The 14,922-nt window shown below is 34.5% G+C and overlaps 2 protein-coding genes across 2 annotated transcripts in view; both read right to left on the bottom strand.

Moving 5' to 3' along the window:
* Positions 1–1,635: 1,635 nt before the first annotated feature.
* Positions 1,636–2,691, bottom strand: LOC113404262 (uncharacterized). The gene is made up of 3 exons (XM_026645121.2): positions 2,479–2,691; positions 1,982–2,227; positions 1,636–1,908 (listed from the first exon to the last, which is right to left on the bottom strand). The coding sequence occupies exons 1-3, from the start codon at positions 2,648–2,650 to the stop codon at positions 1,715–1,717; spliced, it is 612 nt and encodes a 203-aa protein (XP_026500906.2). The 5' UTR covers positions 2,651–2,691; the 3' UTR covers positions 1,636–1,714.
* Positions 2,692–5,685: 2,994 nt separating this feature from the next.
* LOC113396588 (myotubularin-related protein 6) overlaps positions 5,686–14,922 on the bottom strand; it is a 50,195-nt gene continuing 40,958 nt past the window's right edge. The window contains exons 2-18 of the mRNA XM_064218413.1: positions 14,552–14,668; positions 12,640–12,802; positions 12,160–12,317; positions 11,655–11,827; positions 11,081–11,168; positions 10,419–10,551; positions 10,198–10,273; positions 9,967–10,123; positions 9,417–9,560; positions 8,915–9,021; positions 8,313–8,441; positions 7,830–7,956; positions 7,169–7,308; positions 6,705–6,822; positions 6,384–6,518; positions 6,134–6,299; positions 5,686–5,824 (exon numbers count right to left, since the gene is read on the bottom strand). Of these exons, the coding sequence (XP_064074483.1) occupies positions 5,802–5,824; positions 6,134–6,299; positions 6,384–6,518; positions 6,705–6,822; positions 7,169–7,308; positions 7,830–7,956; positions 8,313–8,441; positions 8,915–9,021; positions 9,417–9,560; positions 9,967–10,123; positions 10,198–10,273; positions 10,419–10,551; positions 11,081–11,168; positions 11,655–11,827; positions 12,160–12,317; positions 12,640–12,802; positions 14,552–14,668 (2,154 nt within the window). The 3' untranslated portion in view covers positions 5,686–5,801. The remainder of the gene's footprint in view (positions 5,825–6,133; positions 6,300–6,383; positions 6,519–6,704; positions 6,823–7,168; positions 7,309–7,829; positions 7,957–8,312; positions 8,442–8,914; positions 9,022–9,416; positions 9,561–9,966; positions 10,124–10,197; positions 10,274–10,418; positions 10,552–11,080; positions 11,169–11,654; positions 11,828–12,159; positions 12,318–12,639; positions 12,803–14,551; positions 14,669–14,922) is intronic.

Below are 14,922 nucleotides of genomic sequence, written 5' to 3'. Positions count from 1 at the left end.
CTTGTTAAATTCTATGGCAGCTTGCTATGTGATTTTGACTACTTGAAAAAGTTTGCTAAGCAGTTAATTACCATTTTTGGTAGCACTTATCTATGCAAATAAACTTTTTCAATAGTAAATTATAGAAAAAATAGAAAACTTTGCTTTTTGTCTCACAGATCAGCATTTGAGAGCCATTCTATGAATTGTGATTACAAATATGACAGATAACATACAAGAAATAACCTCATAAATGCAACCTCACACATCACACTAAAATTTGTGTAAAATCAGTTTACTATTTAGATTTATTTATTTCATTTTTATCACTATAAAGCCCAAACATATAAATGTAATGTAAGTATGATGTGTAAGAATTAAATTCCATGTCTTTTAACAATTTTTAATAGCATTTTTATTTTTCTTTTTTAATTTGGGCTTCTATGGTTAATATCATGACTGTTGCCTGCCTTTAGTTTATTTTGCCACCTTGTGGCCCTTGCCTGCCAAGAGGTTGCAGATGCTGCCTTATAGTAAAGAATTATAACTTTACTAAAAACCATCTAAAACACCGTTGTCAAAATTAGGCCATATGTTAATCAAATTTTCAAGACCCAGCCGTATAATCTCTTACTATTTTCTAGAACTTAACCATGAAATCACTCATATGGTCATTATTGAGACTTAAGAACAAACATCCTAACGTTCGATCATTGATGCTTTTAAACATTTATTTATTTAACTTAATCTTTCATTGGAATTGTGCATTATATTGTTATAATATAACGCACCTGAGTAATAACTAGATTTTTGGAATAACTACTGATTACAAAGTTGCTCTTTCCCACGGATTCCTATCAAAAAATCTTCCATCCTAAACACCTAACAATCACTGAGTGATGCACAAAAAACACTACGACACAATAAGGAACACCGTTGAAACGCCCGCGGATGCAAACTCGCGTTAGTACCTATTGACAAATAGTATTGGGTGGCTTGTCTGCAAATAAGTTGAGCGCCGCCGTGGATTGTTGGATTCCAGGGCCGAGTGGTTACCAGGACAGGATATCAGCTCCGTACACCTGCGCGATTTTTAGCGAACGCTTTATTAATCAAGATATTATTGACAATGACAAATGTCAATTGTATTGTGAAATGGCAATGTTCCCGTAACACAAACTTTTATATCATTAGACTATCTTAGTCTCCTGTACACCCAGATAGTTGAGCTTATACATTACAATTACTTTGTTAATTATAAATAAACTCATTGAATTTAACATATACATATGATAAATGATTAATTATGTTACTTTAAATTGTTGTAAAAATATTTTTTAATTAAATAGATATATTTTCTTACCAGATTATTTTGAAGTTTTAACTAAGTACAAAAAAGAAATTTATGGTAATTGGAAAGAGTATTTCAATGAAATATCTAAAAATAAGGGAATTTGGTATCGCACCATGCAACGTGAGCCTCCTCACATACCTTAGTTTGCCAGATTAAAAATAAACAGGTTATATATTACTACAGCTTAGTTCGTTATAGTCTTAGGTCTGGCCATATTACGGCAATCAATTTATTGATTAAATAAAACAACATTCGTTGTAATTATTGATGATGTTTTTAAAGTATTTTTGATTTATAATAGGTTTTTATCAGCAAGCTACTTTTAACATTTAAACTGTTATTTAAGTGATGCTTTAATATTATATTATATTTTCCATATAATTAATAGTTTACAATAATTTTATGTTTGTTATTCATCATGAGATCATTTGTACAGTCATTTAGATGTGATGCCATTGCACAGTCGTTTTTATTCTTTATGCTTGTTTCAATACAGCGATCTAAGTTTTTCTCTAATTTTTTCATTAATTTATCATCTTTCTCATAAAATTTACGCACTAATGAAAGTAAATTATCTGTAATAAATATCTTATTATTGACGTAACACAAATTTAAAAAACTATCGAAGAAATATTTAAACATACGAACCTTTATGGATTTTTCCGTTTTCAATAACACCGTTCCGTTTTAAAACACACGCAATAAGACATTCGCCGTGTACAGGTGATTCCTTCATGGGTGACAAACTTTTTATTGGTCTTTTATCATTCTTCTGAACTTCTTTAAGGCATTCGGACATATTCTTTTTAAATTGCTCAACGTGACTCTTGACTTCTTTAGGAAATGAACTGTATGACCAATCCGGCTCAACATTTCCGTGATTGTGAGTGTTGACTTTTGTAACAAAATGAAATGTATTTTTCTATACTCAATTAATGATAAAACACCATATAAAATGTTAAATGGTTCCCATAAGTGGTGGCCATTTAATTAATATTAACCATTGTTTAAACTGTAAAAGCGCCAGCTACCAACTAAGATATTATGTCCCTTGTGGCTGTAATTACACTGGCTCACTCATCCCCAAATGGAAATACATAAACAAGAACCCATTCTTATAAAAAAAAAAACTTTATACATCTCACCACTTTTTACACGATTTTTCTTTTGAAAGATCATGTTTTTCGTTATGATAGTATCTTTGTCGATTTTTATATTATGCTTAGTGTCCATCCCTAGCATCTCTGCATTATCCTGACCTTTTTCGCCCGTAACAAATTGAAAAATTGTTATTAAAATGAAAAGGTAGGATAACATATTTTTTTTAAAGAATTTCCTAACAAAACTGTTAATAAGCCGATTAACTTTTAGCTTACAAGTAAATGCTTAAATTGTTACGCGGCGCTTAATTGGTTATTATACTTTTTATGAAGCAATTTATTTAGTAAAATCAGTACAACTTTATGACTTTGGACTTGATTTATAAGAATTAATTGAAATAAAAATTGCCGTTTTATATTTTTTTTTATTTCGGCAACATTTTTTAAGACTTAGTGTGCATGAGCTATTATGCTGATTGAAAAGTGAGTGAATAAGTCTACATTATGCTTTGATAAAAATCTGCACGAGCGATTTAAAAGTCATAAAATAGTAAAAATAGGATTATAGGGTAATTTTATTTTTTATTATCAAAATATTGTGACTTGCTTTGAATGCGAAGCGGAATCGCACTGCTCTATAAAAAGCAAAAAACATAGCTTACTTTAAATTATTGTTCTCAACTTTATTTTGATCAGCATTCACCTACATAATTATAAATAACATAAAAACTGAAGACAATTAGTCTGATTCATATATTATTAAAGTGTGAACGATAACTCTTGAAATAATAATAAGTTATTTAACAAATGAGAATATTCGATTGCTGTTAAAGCAAACTTCGTTGCTCTTTATCGTAATATATATTAAACTAGTAGTCGCCAGTGGCTTCGCTAGCGTTTTTGGTGTTAGGCATAAAAAAGCGGATGGCCGAACATACTTTGGCATGTATAATATTTCTTTTATTCTTCTGCAAATCCGACTAACATTACAATTAACACACTATATCGCAGATCGCATATGTTAGTCTCTGGAGTCACATGAGACCCGATTAAACTTTAATTAAACTTATTGCATGAAATCTCTGAATGACTGATATAAACTAACTGACATTTTATTCTTATACAAGCACATTATGGTCACATTGAGTCACCAGACCTGAAAGGTATCAATACATCTATATTATAAACCGAACTATATTCATGGCGGCATTATCTCATACTATCCTATGTAATAATCTAAATTCAAGTTAGTTCATTAATTTGTTTATTCCTTACGCTTCCTAAACTACTCAAACTATCATCGTCAACAATAGCATGCACGTTAGAAGGGGTACAGAAAACGACATTGAAACTGACCCCTTCACACGCGATCAAAACTGGTTAGTAAACAGATCTTTCTAGAAAACAAAAGATTTACATATCTTGCAAATTCAGAACAAGGCAATCTATGTGGTATTAAAGTAAACAAGGGAATTTGATGAAAAGATTTATTATTAAACTTTATAAGATTCATTAATTACTATATGGAGCAGTCAACTTCATTTTCAAATTAAAGGTTCTCTATTCTACTTTCTATCTTCATCGTAGCGCAATAAAAAAAAACACTACATTATTAAGAATAAACCGCACATTACATCGCAAGAAATAGGTTTGAGACCCGGGCTCCTGACCTCCGCTGCAACCAAGACGTCAGCTGATAGTTCTGTATGACAAGTGAAAGTTTTACAAATTTTCTCGCAAGACTCGAAACAACCAATCACGAGCATTAACGTTGTCACTTTCGAATGCGAGTCGATGTTCGATGCTCGTTAACGGCGATGTAAAAAAGTCAAACTCGCAAATAGTGATTCCGATTTTCTGTCACTAGACAGCGCTGTTTTGATTTCATAAAAATATCACTAAATGTCAACGCTATCAAATAAAATCGTAAAAACCTCGCACTAGGCAAACTGTTACGATGCACTTACATCATTTGAGCGAAATCTCAACTTAACATGTAATACTAAATCACCATAAAAATTATTAATCAAAAAAATATTTAAAAAAAAAACTAAAATATATTTTTCTTTAATTTATATTTCGTACAGTCGGTCATACGTAACATGGACTTTCATACTATTATTTTTGTATATCTTTTCGGGAGTAACAAAATCTAACCTAGAGTTAATATAATTATAATTAAATTAAATCTGTCTTGTACAATTATAAAGTAACTAATTTACATTTATGACATGTATACAGAGAATAAATGATATTTAAAAATAGAATATGGCTTAGCGGTAACGGCCGAGTGTCACAGGATGGAATGACAGTCAGTAACACTCGTTTACTGTATTAAAAAAAACATACATATACTTTACTATTCCTTATTCTAATCCGTAAGTAATGGTCGTTTTTATATTACGCCGCGTAATACTCGTTCCATTAACCATAATACAATAAGATACCTGGTATAGCGGATGATATCAGACGGTCAAGTCTGATAAAAAATAGTCTAAATAAAATTAAATTTATTTTACTGCATTTAAGACAACGTAATTCGTTAATATCGCCAGATGTGTTCACGATAGGTTTTCTAATACTTTGGTTTCCTTAACATGTGAAGCAGTAAATAGAACAATGAGGTATCTGTCTTTCTGGTATTAATAAGCAGGTCACTAGCATGTGTTAGAGCATGCTCATTAACATGCTAGTGTTATTAATTTATCATAATCAAAATGATTTTCATTATTTATTTTTTAAATCGACTATAAACTACTTAAATCTACCTTAAGACTATTTTGAAATACACGAATATACTAAAACTAATGAACAGAGAGAGATAAATGCATCTACAATGGATACTCATCAAATAATATCAAAACACTATTCATGCCATATTACTTGAACCGCATGATAATTATTTTTAAGTTTAATTTAAGAATGAATTTAAAAAATATTCTGAAAAACTAAGACTATCTTTTGAATACTATGTACAATTTCAAAATTAACTGTTTCTACAATATTTGCATAGATATGTATTAAACTAAATTGCAATATACCTTAACAGGGATGTTCCACTCATATCCATTGTCATGAAATTCTAAAATAATTTGTTTATATCTGTGCGTGTACATGAAACACTTATAATCAATATTACAAATATTAATGCAAGCTCCACTTTTATTTTGTTATATATAATTTAAAAAATACAAATACAGCTTTTTTCTATTAAGGTACAACTCAATCAATACAAAAAGTACAATAGAAACAATAAGAATATGATAAAGATAATGTTTTAACTACTTATATCAGGTATTAATCAGAAATAGAAAAACATTTACAACTCTTACGGTAAGATAATTATAATTTTATTTGATATTCATAACTTAAGTGGCTTGAGTTACCAGACCTGAAATAAAATAATTACAGAATTATTAAATATAAATCATGATATTTAAAATGAATGCATTAACTTAAATTCGACAGCACGACAATAACTTATTATCATAATTGTTGTTTCTTTTTATCTGTTTGTCAAAATCGCTTAAGACAAATCGACCCTTCATTAGATCATATTCATTTCATAATTAATATTTAAGCTACTTGAATATTAGTTGAGTAAAATAATGAAGGAAGTAAAAAAACGAAATAGTAAAAATATCGTCATCAGTAGCGTAAATAAGCATCAAAATAGCTTGAATTAGAGCGAGTCACGGACCGGCGGAGGCGGGCGCGGGCGCAGGCGCGGGCGCAGGCGCGTCGGGCGCGTCGGGCGCGCAGGCGGCGCACAGCGGCACGGCGCGCGGCGCGCTCAGCGCCCGCAGCGGCGCGCGCGCGCACACGCAGCGCGTGCACACACAGCGCCCGCAGCCCCAGCAGTGGTGCTGCACGGAGCGATACAATCGGTAGTGGTCAACGTTAGTGGGGCACGTGCCATCGGAGTCTCGGAGTTTTGTACCCGCTCTTACCTTCCTGCTGAAGTGGTCGAGTGGGGTGGAGCAGCTGCACTCCGTTACGTTCTTGATGCTTTTCCAGTCCAAGGCTACGGTGTTCATCTCGGCCTCGAGTTGAACCATACTCGAGGGTATCGAGGCGTCCACTTTCTGAAACGAGCACGTACAAAATACTAATTTCTGCCCACACAGTCCAATGTATTGATCTCTTGGTCGGCGGCTTCAGAAATCATCGTGAGGCTTGAGGCGTGAAGCGTGAGGCTTTGAGAGAAAAAGACTTAGCTCAGTTACGTTACCTATTTATAGTAACAATAAAAAGTAGATAAACAGCTGTACCTCGGTTATAAGAGGTATTTTTTGCGTGTTGGGGGAGGCTCCTCCCAGCTCCTTGAGGGGGTGGTCGTGCGTTGCGCACTCCAGCTCCGACAGCGAGCCACCCGACTCGTACAGCAGCCTATATTGTAATTAAAAGATAATTATAATACTAATGTCCTATCATTTCACATACACATAGAGACTAAAACTAAAAGTGATTGAATTTGCATAATATTTTTAACGATATATTTTTTTTAATATTATACGTAAACACATAAAACAATAAAATTTACAAAATTATGCTGTTATGTATAATATATAACAAATTACCTTGTATATCATTTTATAATCTAACAGTATTTACATTTTACTGTGATACAGAGATACAAAGAAAAAAAATCAAATAACGATCAGATAACTCAGTCGAAACCCGGACACTACTGACAAATCTCAGAATCAGATCGGGGTTTACTTGTCTTACTAACTTATTGTCTATCTGTAGACCTTCCACTTTGGTCTCGATTTCGACGGTGTCGTCAGCGCCGTTCTGGTAATTGACTAGCGCAGTCTCTCTACTTTTTTCGGCTTTACGCCCAGAAAGAAGATTCTTAAATATTGATATTCTCTGTAATAAAACACAATTATTAATTTATGTTACCTTTTAAATTAATCGCTTATTAATATAAAATTTATTTGTGGTAGATGCGAGAATCAATTTCATAGAGAAGATATTAAGGAGACTCTTACGGACGTTTGCCTATTTTACATAAACGTAACTTAAGAATGGCCCGCCAGCATATGTGTAAAAAGAAATTAGTAACAGCCTGTAAATTTCCTACAGCTGGGTTCAGGCCTCCTCTCCTTTTTAAGGAGAAGATTTCGACATATGTATGGTCAACCACAAAAAGTCGGCTCTTACGACACCCACTAGTAGATCATCTTACACTGTCAGAATAAGGAGCGTCTACGACATTTTTTCATTGGCAAGGATGCTTTTGCTCAGCATTAGCACATCATTTGCATGAGCTGTTACTTCACTTTTTATATGGAAACACTGCAATACATCGCTGGGTACTGTAGAAATAATTGTTAATATGTCAGTGGTAATAACTCTGAAGCGTATCACACAAAATAGAGTGAGGGAACCTTAGCGAGATAGTCGATGTGGTGAGTCAGGGCGCCGGAGTGCTCCACGGCGGCCGGCAGGATGTCCGCCAGCGACTCCCGCGGGTGGACGCCGCTCTCGTGCCGGCAGTACATGCCTCGCCAGAACCTGGTTTGAATATGCACGATTACAATAAAAAATTGGAAAACTAATTACGAAACGTCATCGGAGACTTGTGAAGGAGAGGGGAAGCAGGAATTAGAGGTAAAATAATTCCTCGGAGCACTCACCGTGATACAAGATTCGTTAGTCAAATAGCATGATGCACGTACAATGAATATATGCGATATAAATGATTGATTTAGAAAAAAACAGTAATCATAGTCTGTGTATTTTTTTAATAATATAAATAATAAAGGCATGCAACCGAGTGTTTATATCCAATGGCCCTCTCTCGTGACTCTTATACCAGTAATGAAAACAGCTACAGAAATATATGTAATTTAATAGAGATGATTAAATACCTTATACTCTGTGCACTCAAATCTGGTTTGAGTACATCGGGATGTGCTTTGGGGTTATAGAGGGGATTCTTGTACTCGTTTAGATGACTCGCCATGTAACCCCACAGAGAAAACGTACGTTCAGACAATCTGTAACGAGAAAAGTAAATATTTTTTATCGGACGAGCAAACGGGCCACCTGATGGTAAGTGGTCACCACCGGCCATAGGCAATGGCGCTGGAAGAAATATTAACCACTCCTTAAATCACCAATGCGCCACCAACCTTGGGAAATAAGATGTTATGTCCTTTGTGCCTGTAGTTACACTGGCTCACTCACCCTTCAGTTTTACATGTATGACAATAATTGACTTATATAAAATAACTTTGTAAAAAAAATATCATACAACAGTCAATTGCATTAATCTATGCATTCATAACTTAATATTTGTCGCCTGCGGTTCCGCTCGCTTTTTAGAGATCAGTCATAAGAAAGTTCTTAAGTCAAGCTTGCTTCCATAAAATTTGTTTCAGTGATTTGGACGTGATAGAGCAACAGACAGACAGAATTACGCATTTTCCCACTTATAATATAAGTATAACATTACAGATATTTTTATTACCTTAAATCACGGCGATCCTTCTGACAGTTCCCGATGAACGTGCCGTATTGGCACGCATGCGCGTGATCGTGTAGTGTTAGGAGAAATCTCTCGTTGAACTGGAACGCCTGTAAAACAATGTATTCGGGATGACGTCCTTGTGATTTACATCAGTTACAAAGTGTGTTTACAATCGGATGGAATCGAGATGACCCGATATCATAATTTGAATATTTAAGCGCGTTTAAGCCCGAGCGAGCACCATCACATTTTCAGGTGCCTAAGTTTTGTTTATTTCTTGTTCGGCGAGGAATTCTAAGAGTTTGGAAGAATAAAAAAATATTTAATACTCAAAAATAAATAAAAGTCATTATTATAGTTCTTTTATTTATACCATACACTTATTTCCGAGGAGATTAACAGTTTCAACTTACGATGGAATGATATTTTGCTAATGGCTTTGGTGGAGACTCATTCTAAACCAAAACCATAAGCGGAATATCACCACCAAAATAACACTCACCTCTGGTGCTTGTCTGTACAGCTGCCACGTGCAGTCCAGCAGCTGCGTGAAGACGGGAGACCGCTCCCGCGAGTCGCAAGCCACGTGACCGCAGCGAGCTGTGAATTTGTGGCCGAAGGAAAGCCAATCTTTTTCTATGAGTGCCTGAAATTTTAAAAACATATTTTGAATATATATTACGATTAGAAAATTCATTAGTCAATAATTTTATACATAATTATATATGTAGCATTTGAATTAAATACTTCTGAGCATTATTATCGTACGCTTGCCCTTAGTCGACTATTCTCAACACAAGAACGTGTGTTTTGTTTCCCAATACTTTATATTTGAAACTGTTGGCTTTTATTTGTCTGATAGAGCGCAAGGCGTTTCATGTGTTATGCAATACTAATAGTGCCACATCAAATCTTTAGGCAGCGCACTGACCTTCTTGCTTATTGCACACCATCTCTTTCTATCCCTCTCTCTTTCTCGCGCGCGCTCACTCTGCAGTGCACGCCCACTGTCTCTCTCTCTCTCGCACGTACAGTTCGTCTCGCTCGCTCACCTGGTAGCCGTTGATGGTCCTGTAGTGCGGCTCGAGGCAGAGCGCGGCGAGCGAGCACACTTGCGCGGTGCGGTCCCAGCCGTCGCTGCAGTGCACGCACACACTCACGCCGCTCTCGATCGCGCTTGCGATCCACCAGGACGTGTCCAGGATGGACCTGTTGTAGAGGGGAACTCGCTTGAGAATATTGCATTTTATGTAATAAACTTGAGGCATAGGTAGAAGTCATACTTTATATGCTTGAGCCAACCCGACGATTCCAGTCCATTGAGAAATGATGACATCGTTGGGCTGTTTTGTTCGCAAGCTAAAACAATATATATTTTGTTAGTTACATAAAATAATTGAAAAAAAAAAACTTAAATGAAAAGTATTAAAGTTTTGAAAGAAACTTTTGGATCTAGGCATTTTGCAAAGTAATTATTGTATAAGCTGTCATAGAAAATGCTTACTTTCGACTATTTTTTGTAAACTCTTCCTCATGACGTGGATATTCCCGATGCCCATGAACTGAAACTTAATATTTTCGTAGAAGGCTTCATTTTCATATCCTTTACCGGCAGCTCGGTTCACCATTGCGTTTATCTAAAAAAAAAATACAGTATTTGCAAAATAATTCATTACATTTGCTGTAGATTCCTACCGACAAGTATTGTAGCAACGTGGAGCTTTCTAGCTTACAAGAGGGAAGGTTTTAGATAAGCAGTGGCATATTTACAGGGTTGCTTTAGTTTTATTTCCAGATTTGCCTTTAGTGTATTCAAAATCTAAATCTTTACTTAATAATAATTGTACAGTAACTACTTTAACTTTTATTTGTATTGAGGCCTTAATGCCTTAAGATATATATAATACATATATTTATTGACAAAATTGTACCACCGGTTCAGATTAAAATACCTTTAACTTAAAAAAAAACAGCGAACGAAACTCAACGGGTTCGGGTATCTTCTATTTTTAAATAATATATTGTATTTAAAATTAAAATGGCACGAATGCAGTGCGTTGCCGATGTGTGCAATTATTATTATAATTATCTTTGAAGTCGTTAGTTTTCAAATACTATATTTAACCTTTCCAAATTTAGTTTATATATGTTAACATAACATCTCACCCTGGGCCTTGTGTCTACAACATACATGTAACCGCAGTTGGGATTCGCACGCCGAATAAGATCCAGCATCTGTTCGTCTTCCATACATCTGTAAACATTAACATATATTAAGCCCTGTCCGAGTACATTGTAAAAAAAGTGTGCGCTTATTGGTAAATGGGCTAAATAATTTCTTAGGATTGTCCATTGATTTATTCTAAGTTCTAACCTAAATATGTTATGTTGATTAGGTGTTGTTATAATTATTGTCTAATCTACTCGTTCTAGTGTTAATACCATTACAATAATGACCAATATTGAATCAAATAATTTCACTATAATAATCCCAGAGACAAACAGAAAAAAATCAAAACTTTTGTGCCACATCTGCGCGACCGTCTCGGCTTAATCTCTGAACTAACTTCAACTCCCGCTTTTCCCTATTCTAATAGTATACATATAAGCAGCATCCGTCCTCTTGCTGAGCTCATCGACCAATGACGTGCGAGTAAGTAGTTAGTTCTCTAAAAGTTCGACTTGTGGTATGAACTAAAGAATGTTAAGTTTATTGTTTCCTATCCAATAAAGGACTCACCGAGCCGAGAATCCACTCAATGGCTGGCTGCATCTAGCAATAGCTGCTTTATTGTGATGTAAATAAGCGAGAACTGGTAATCGGCCTCGCGACCTGAAGCTGGCGCTGCCTAAGAGCACAGCTGTAGAGGCTCGTGCTGGTACGTATATTTCGCTTGGATACGTGTCGCAGAGCTGTAATATTGATTTTACCCAATAAAATTATATATTACTCGAAGTCATGTTGTTGTTTATTCGAATCTCAAACCGTTTACAAACATTCTTTAGATGAAACTCCATAATTATCACTCTAAACAAAGGAAAATCCAGTACAACAAACTATAATTTTTATTTTTACACTTTACCTACAACATATATTTCTATCTACTCGCAATAAACGTAAATTTCAATAAAAACGAATGAAATGAAATTCAAATTCTATTTGAAAGTTATTAAAATTATCTCCTATTCATATTTCACGACTGGATCCAAACTATGATAAATGTTCGAATATAATATTAGCTTACTTCATATTCCTTGTTGGCGTTACAAAGGACCCACTGTTCATTCGGTACATTCATCCTTTGATACTCGGTCTGTATATCAAAGAAGTTCCAGCCGGCTGACTTCGGTAAATCATCCGGAGTAGACTTGTAGTGGAAACAATATAATTCGTCCAAATGAACTGCAATTAAGATATTATTTTATAATGAGAAAAATAAAATTTAAAATAGAATATCGAAAAATGCTTATTACTAAGGAATGAATATTGAATTAATATAAGTACACTGTAAATGTAATCGAAATAAGTATTGTGTAATATCAACCATCTACTAGTAAATTTCAGTAGGCAGGCTAGCAAATGGGCCACCTTATGGTAGGTAGGTAGTCACCACATCCCTTACATCACGAATACGCCACCAAATTTGGTGACTAAGATATTTCCATGAATCAAATTATCGGGGTCGTATTAAGCTAAGCATTTTCCACACTAATACATAACTTACCTGGCTGACTTAATCTCAAGAGTGTCTGATGCATCTCATGACAATCCCTCTCACGCGGTATCACGAAGAATACCGACTGAAAGGTTTTGGTACGAACGAGCAACGGCGACCCCGTTGTGGTTATTGGTAAACGTTCGACAGACGATATGTGCATCAGAAGAATCTAGAAGGAGTAACATAACATAATTAAAGGTAGCCTTTGATAAATAATAATACCTACGTATCCATACCCACATAGACGAATATTGGGGAAAAAAATAAAAAATAGGTTTTCTTTTAGGATTGTTTATAAAAGACGAAAAAACTATTATTCAATAATACCAGTTTTAATCGTCTTTTATAGTATTAAACTAAGCGTGATAAAGGACTGATCGCATCGCATTGATCTATGATGAAGAATGAAATAGTCGACTTTAATCGACAGTTCTTCTTATGATCGTCATATCATCGATATTTTTTATTCATGAAACTGAATTCACTGCCATCAACATGTCGTCTTGTAAATACATTTAAAGCAACAGTGATAGAGACTTGACTTTAATCAATAGTGGATAGGTACCCAACCATCACCCGATAGACCAGCATCAGTCGATTAGCCACAACTTTATTTTAATAATATTTTGTCGTTAATATTAGTAGTTGCATGGGGAAATGGGTCAATTATTGGTAACAGTTCACCACCGGCCATAAGCATTGGCGCCATAAGCATTGGCGCCATAAGAAATATTAACCATTGCTTATATCACGAATGCGCCACCAACATTCGGAATCATTGTGACTATAATGCATTGGCTCATTCCTCCATAAAACCGAAACACAAAAATACTAAGTATTTCTTACCCGGTGAGCTAAAGTTCTAATATAAATAAAACTACCGCACCTATAAAAAAAATGCTGAAAATCTATTTTAGAAAATCTTTTAGATTTTAATTGAAAATCCCGTTTTCGATAAGACATTTAAGAAACTATTTTATTCAATCACAGTAGATCTCTAAAATAATACCTAATTAGGTACGTATACATACAATATCCTACACATGGTATAAATTAATATAAACGTGTCTTAATATTGTGGAGAAATCCTTGTTTCCTAAAATAAGGAATAATAAGAGAAGTTGTATCTACTCATTTTACGAATAAGATATTGTCCATGCGCCAATTGGAGTCACATTACGTATCTCACAATTTGTATTGCTATAATTTTCTTCGATGCCAACGTTTCAGTTATACCGCCTCGTTTTCCAGTGGCTAGCTTATAGCCCCCGATGTTCTGGGCCCCAAACCCCGAGTCAGGTCAATCAAAATCAATATCAAAATTTTCTTTATTTAAATAACCTCATAAAAGCACTTTGGAATCGTCATGTTACAGTGTTGAATTAAATTTAAAGCTACGACCAGTTCGGAAAGTATATTCTACCCAGAAGAACCGGCAAGAAATTCAGTTACTCTTTTCCACCAATTTTTTTATACATCCTGCCTAGATGTCAATACACTAAGTCCACGCTCATTTATCTTTAATATAGTCTTAAATTGAGCAATATGCCTTATGTATCAATGTGTTTTTAATATGAGCTTTAAATTTTTAATAGGCCAAGTTAAATAAAAAAGTTTTTATGTTTTTCTCTCGAGAAATTCTCAATAGTAACCCGGGTTGTCAAAGTAGATTAGTGTACTCTATTGCTTCGTAAAAAACACGTAAAGCCGTTGATCTTGGACTTTCTTTCCTGAATTATTTTCGGTCTTGACTGATTGCCGTCCCATCGGACTATATGAGTGAGGTTATATAGAGGGCACATATGTTTGCACACAAACATGTACATTAAAATACATTATGCGCAAATGTCTTGTGTTCCTCGATAAAGGAACGAAGAACATCGTCCTCATCAAACAGTGATAGAAATTATGCACTTACCCATGTCTCTTTTCTCATTTCATGATCGACAAATATGAGATGCGTCGTAGCGAAGTACAGCGTACCCTTTGATGGATTTCGAAGATTATATTTATCCAACATCTGAACGTTCTCCAACTGCAACAATATGATTATTGATAAATATTTAAAACTCGATAAAACAAAAACTAAATCTGTTTCAGTTGCTAAAGTTAACGCGTCCAGATTATGTCACAAATCTTGTAATTCGGTTACCGAATGAATTATTACACAATTTTTACTTATAATACTATTATTAGTTAATCGTGTTGTTTTTTTTTTATAATAACCTTCAGTCACTCTCTTTCAGTCTCATCAGATATCCTATCGCCAGACAACACTTAGGATTGCTG

This window comes from Vanessa tameamea, chromosome 22, assembly GCF_037043105.1.
Source record: "Vanessa tameamea isolate UH-Manoa-2023 chromosome 22, ilVanTame1 primary haplotype, whole genome shotgun sequence".
NCBI lineage: Eukaryota > Metazoa > Arthropoda > Insecta > Lepidoptera > Nymphalidae > Vanessa > Vanessa tameamea.
The sequence above is the reverse complement of the archived record's forward strand: the minus strand, read 5'-3'. Positions and strand labels throughout refer to the sequence as shown.

Excerpts from the sequence above, each read along its gene's own strand:
- LOC113404262 (XM_026645121.2), bottom strand. The coding sequence starts at position 2,650 with ATGTTATCCTACCTTTTCATTTTAATAACAATTTTTCAATTTGTTACG. Across the intron at positions 2,228-2,478 it reads GAAAAATCGTGTAAAAAGTG|TCAACACTCACAATCACGGA; the intron begins GTGAGATGTATA and ends TTGTTACAAAAG. Across the intron at positions 1,909-1,981 it reads AAACGGAAAAATCCATAAAG|ATAATTTACTTTCATTAGTG; the intron begins GTTCGTATGTTT and ends TATTTATTACAG.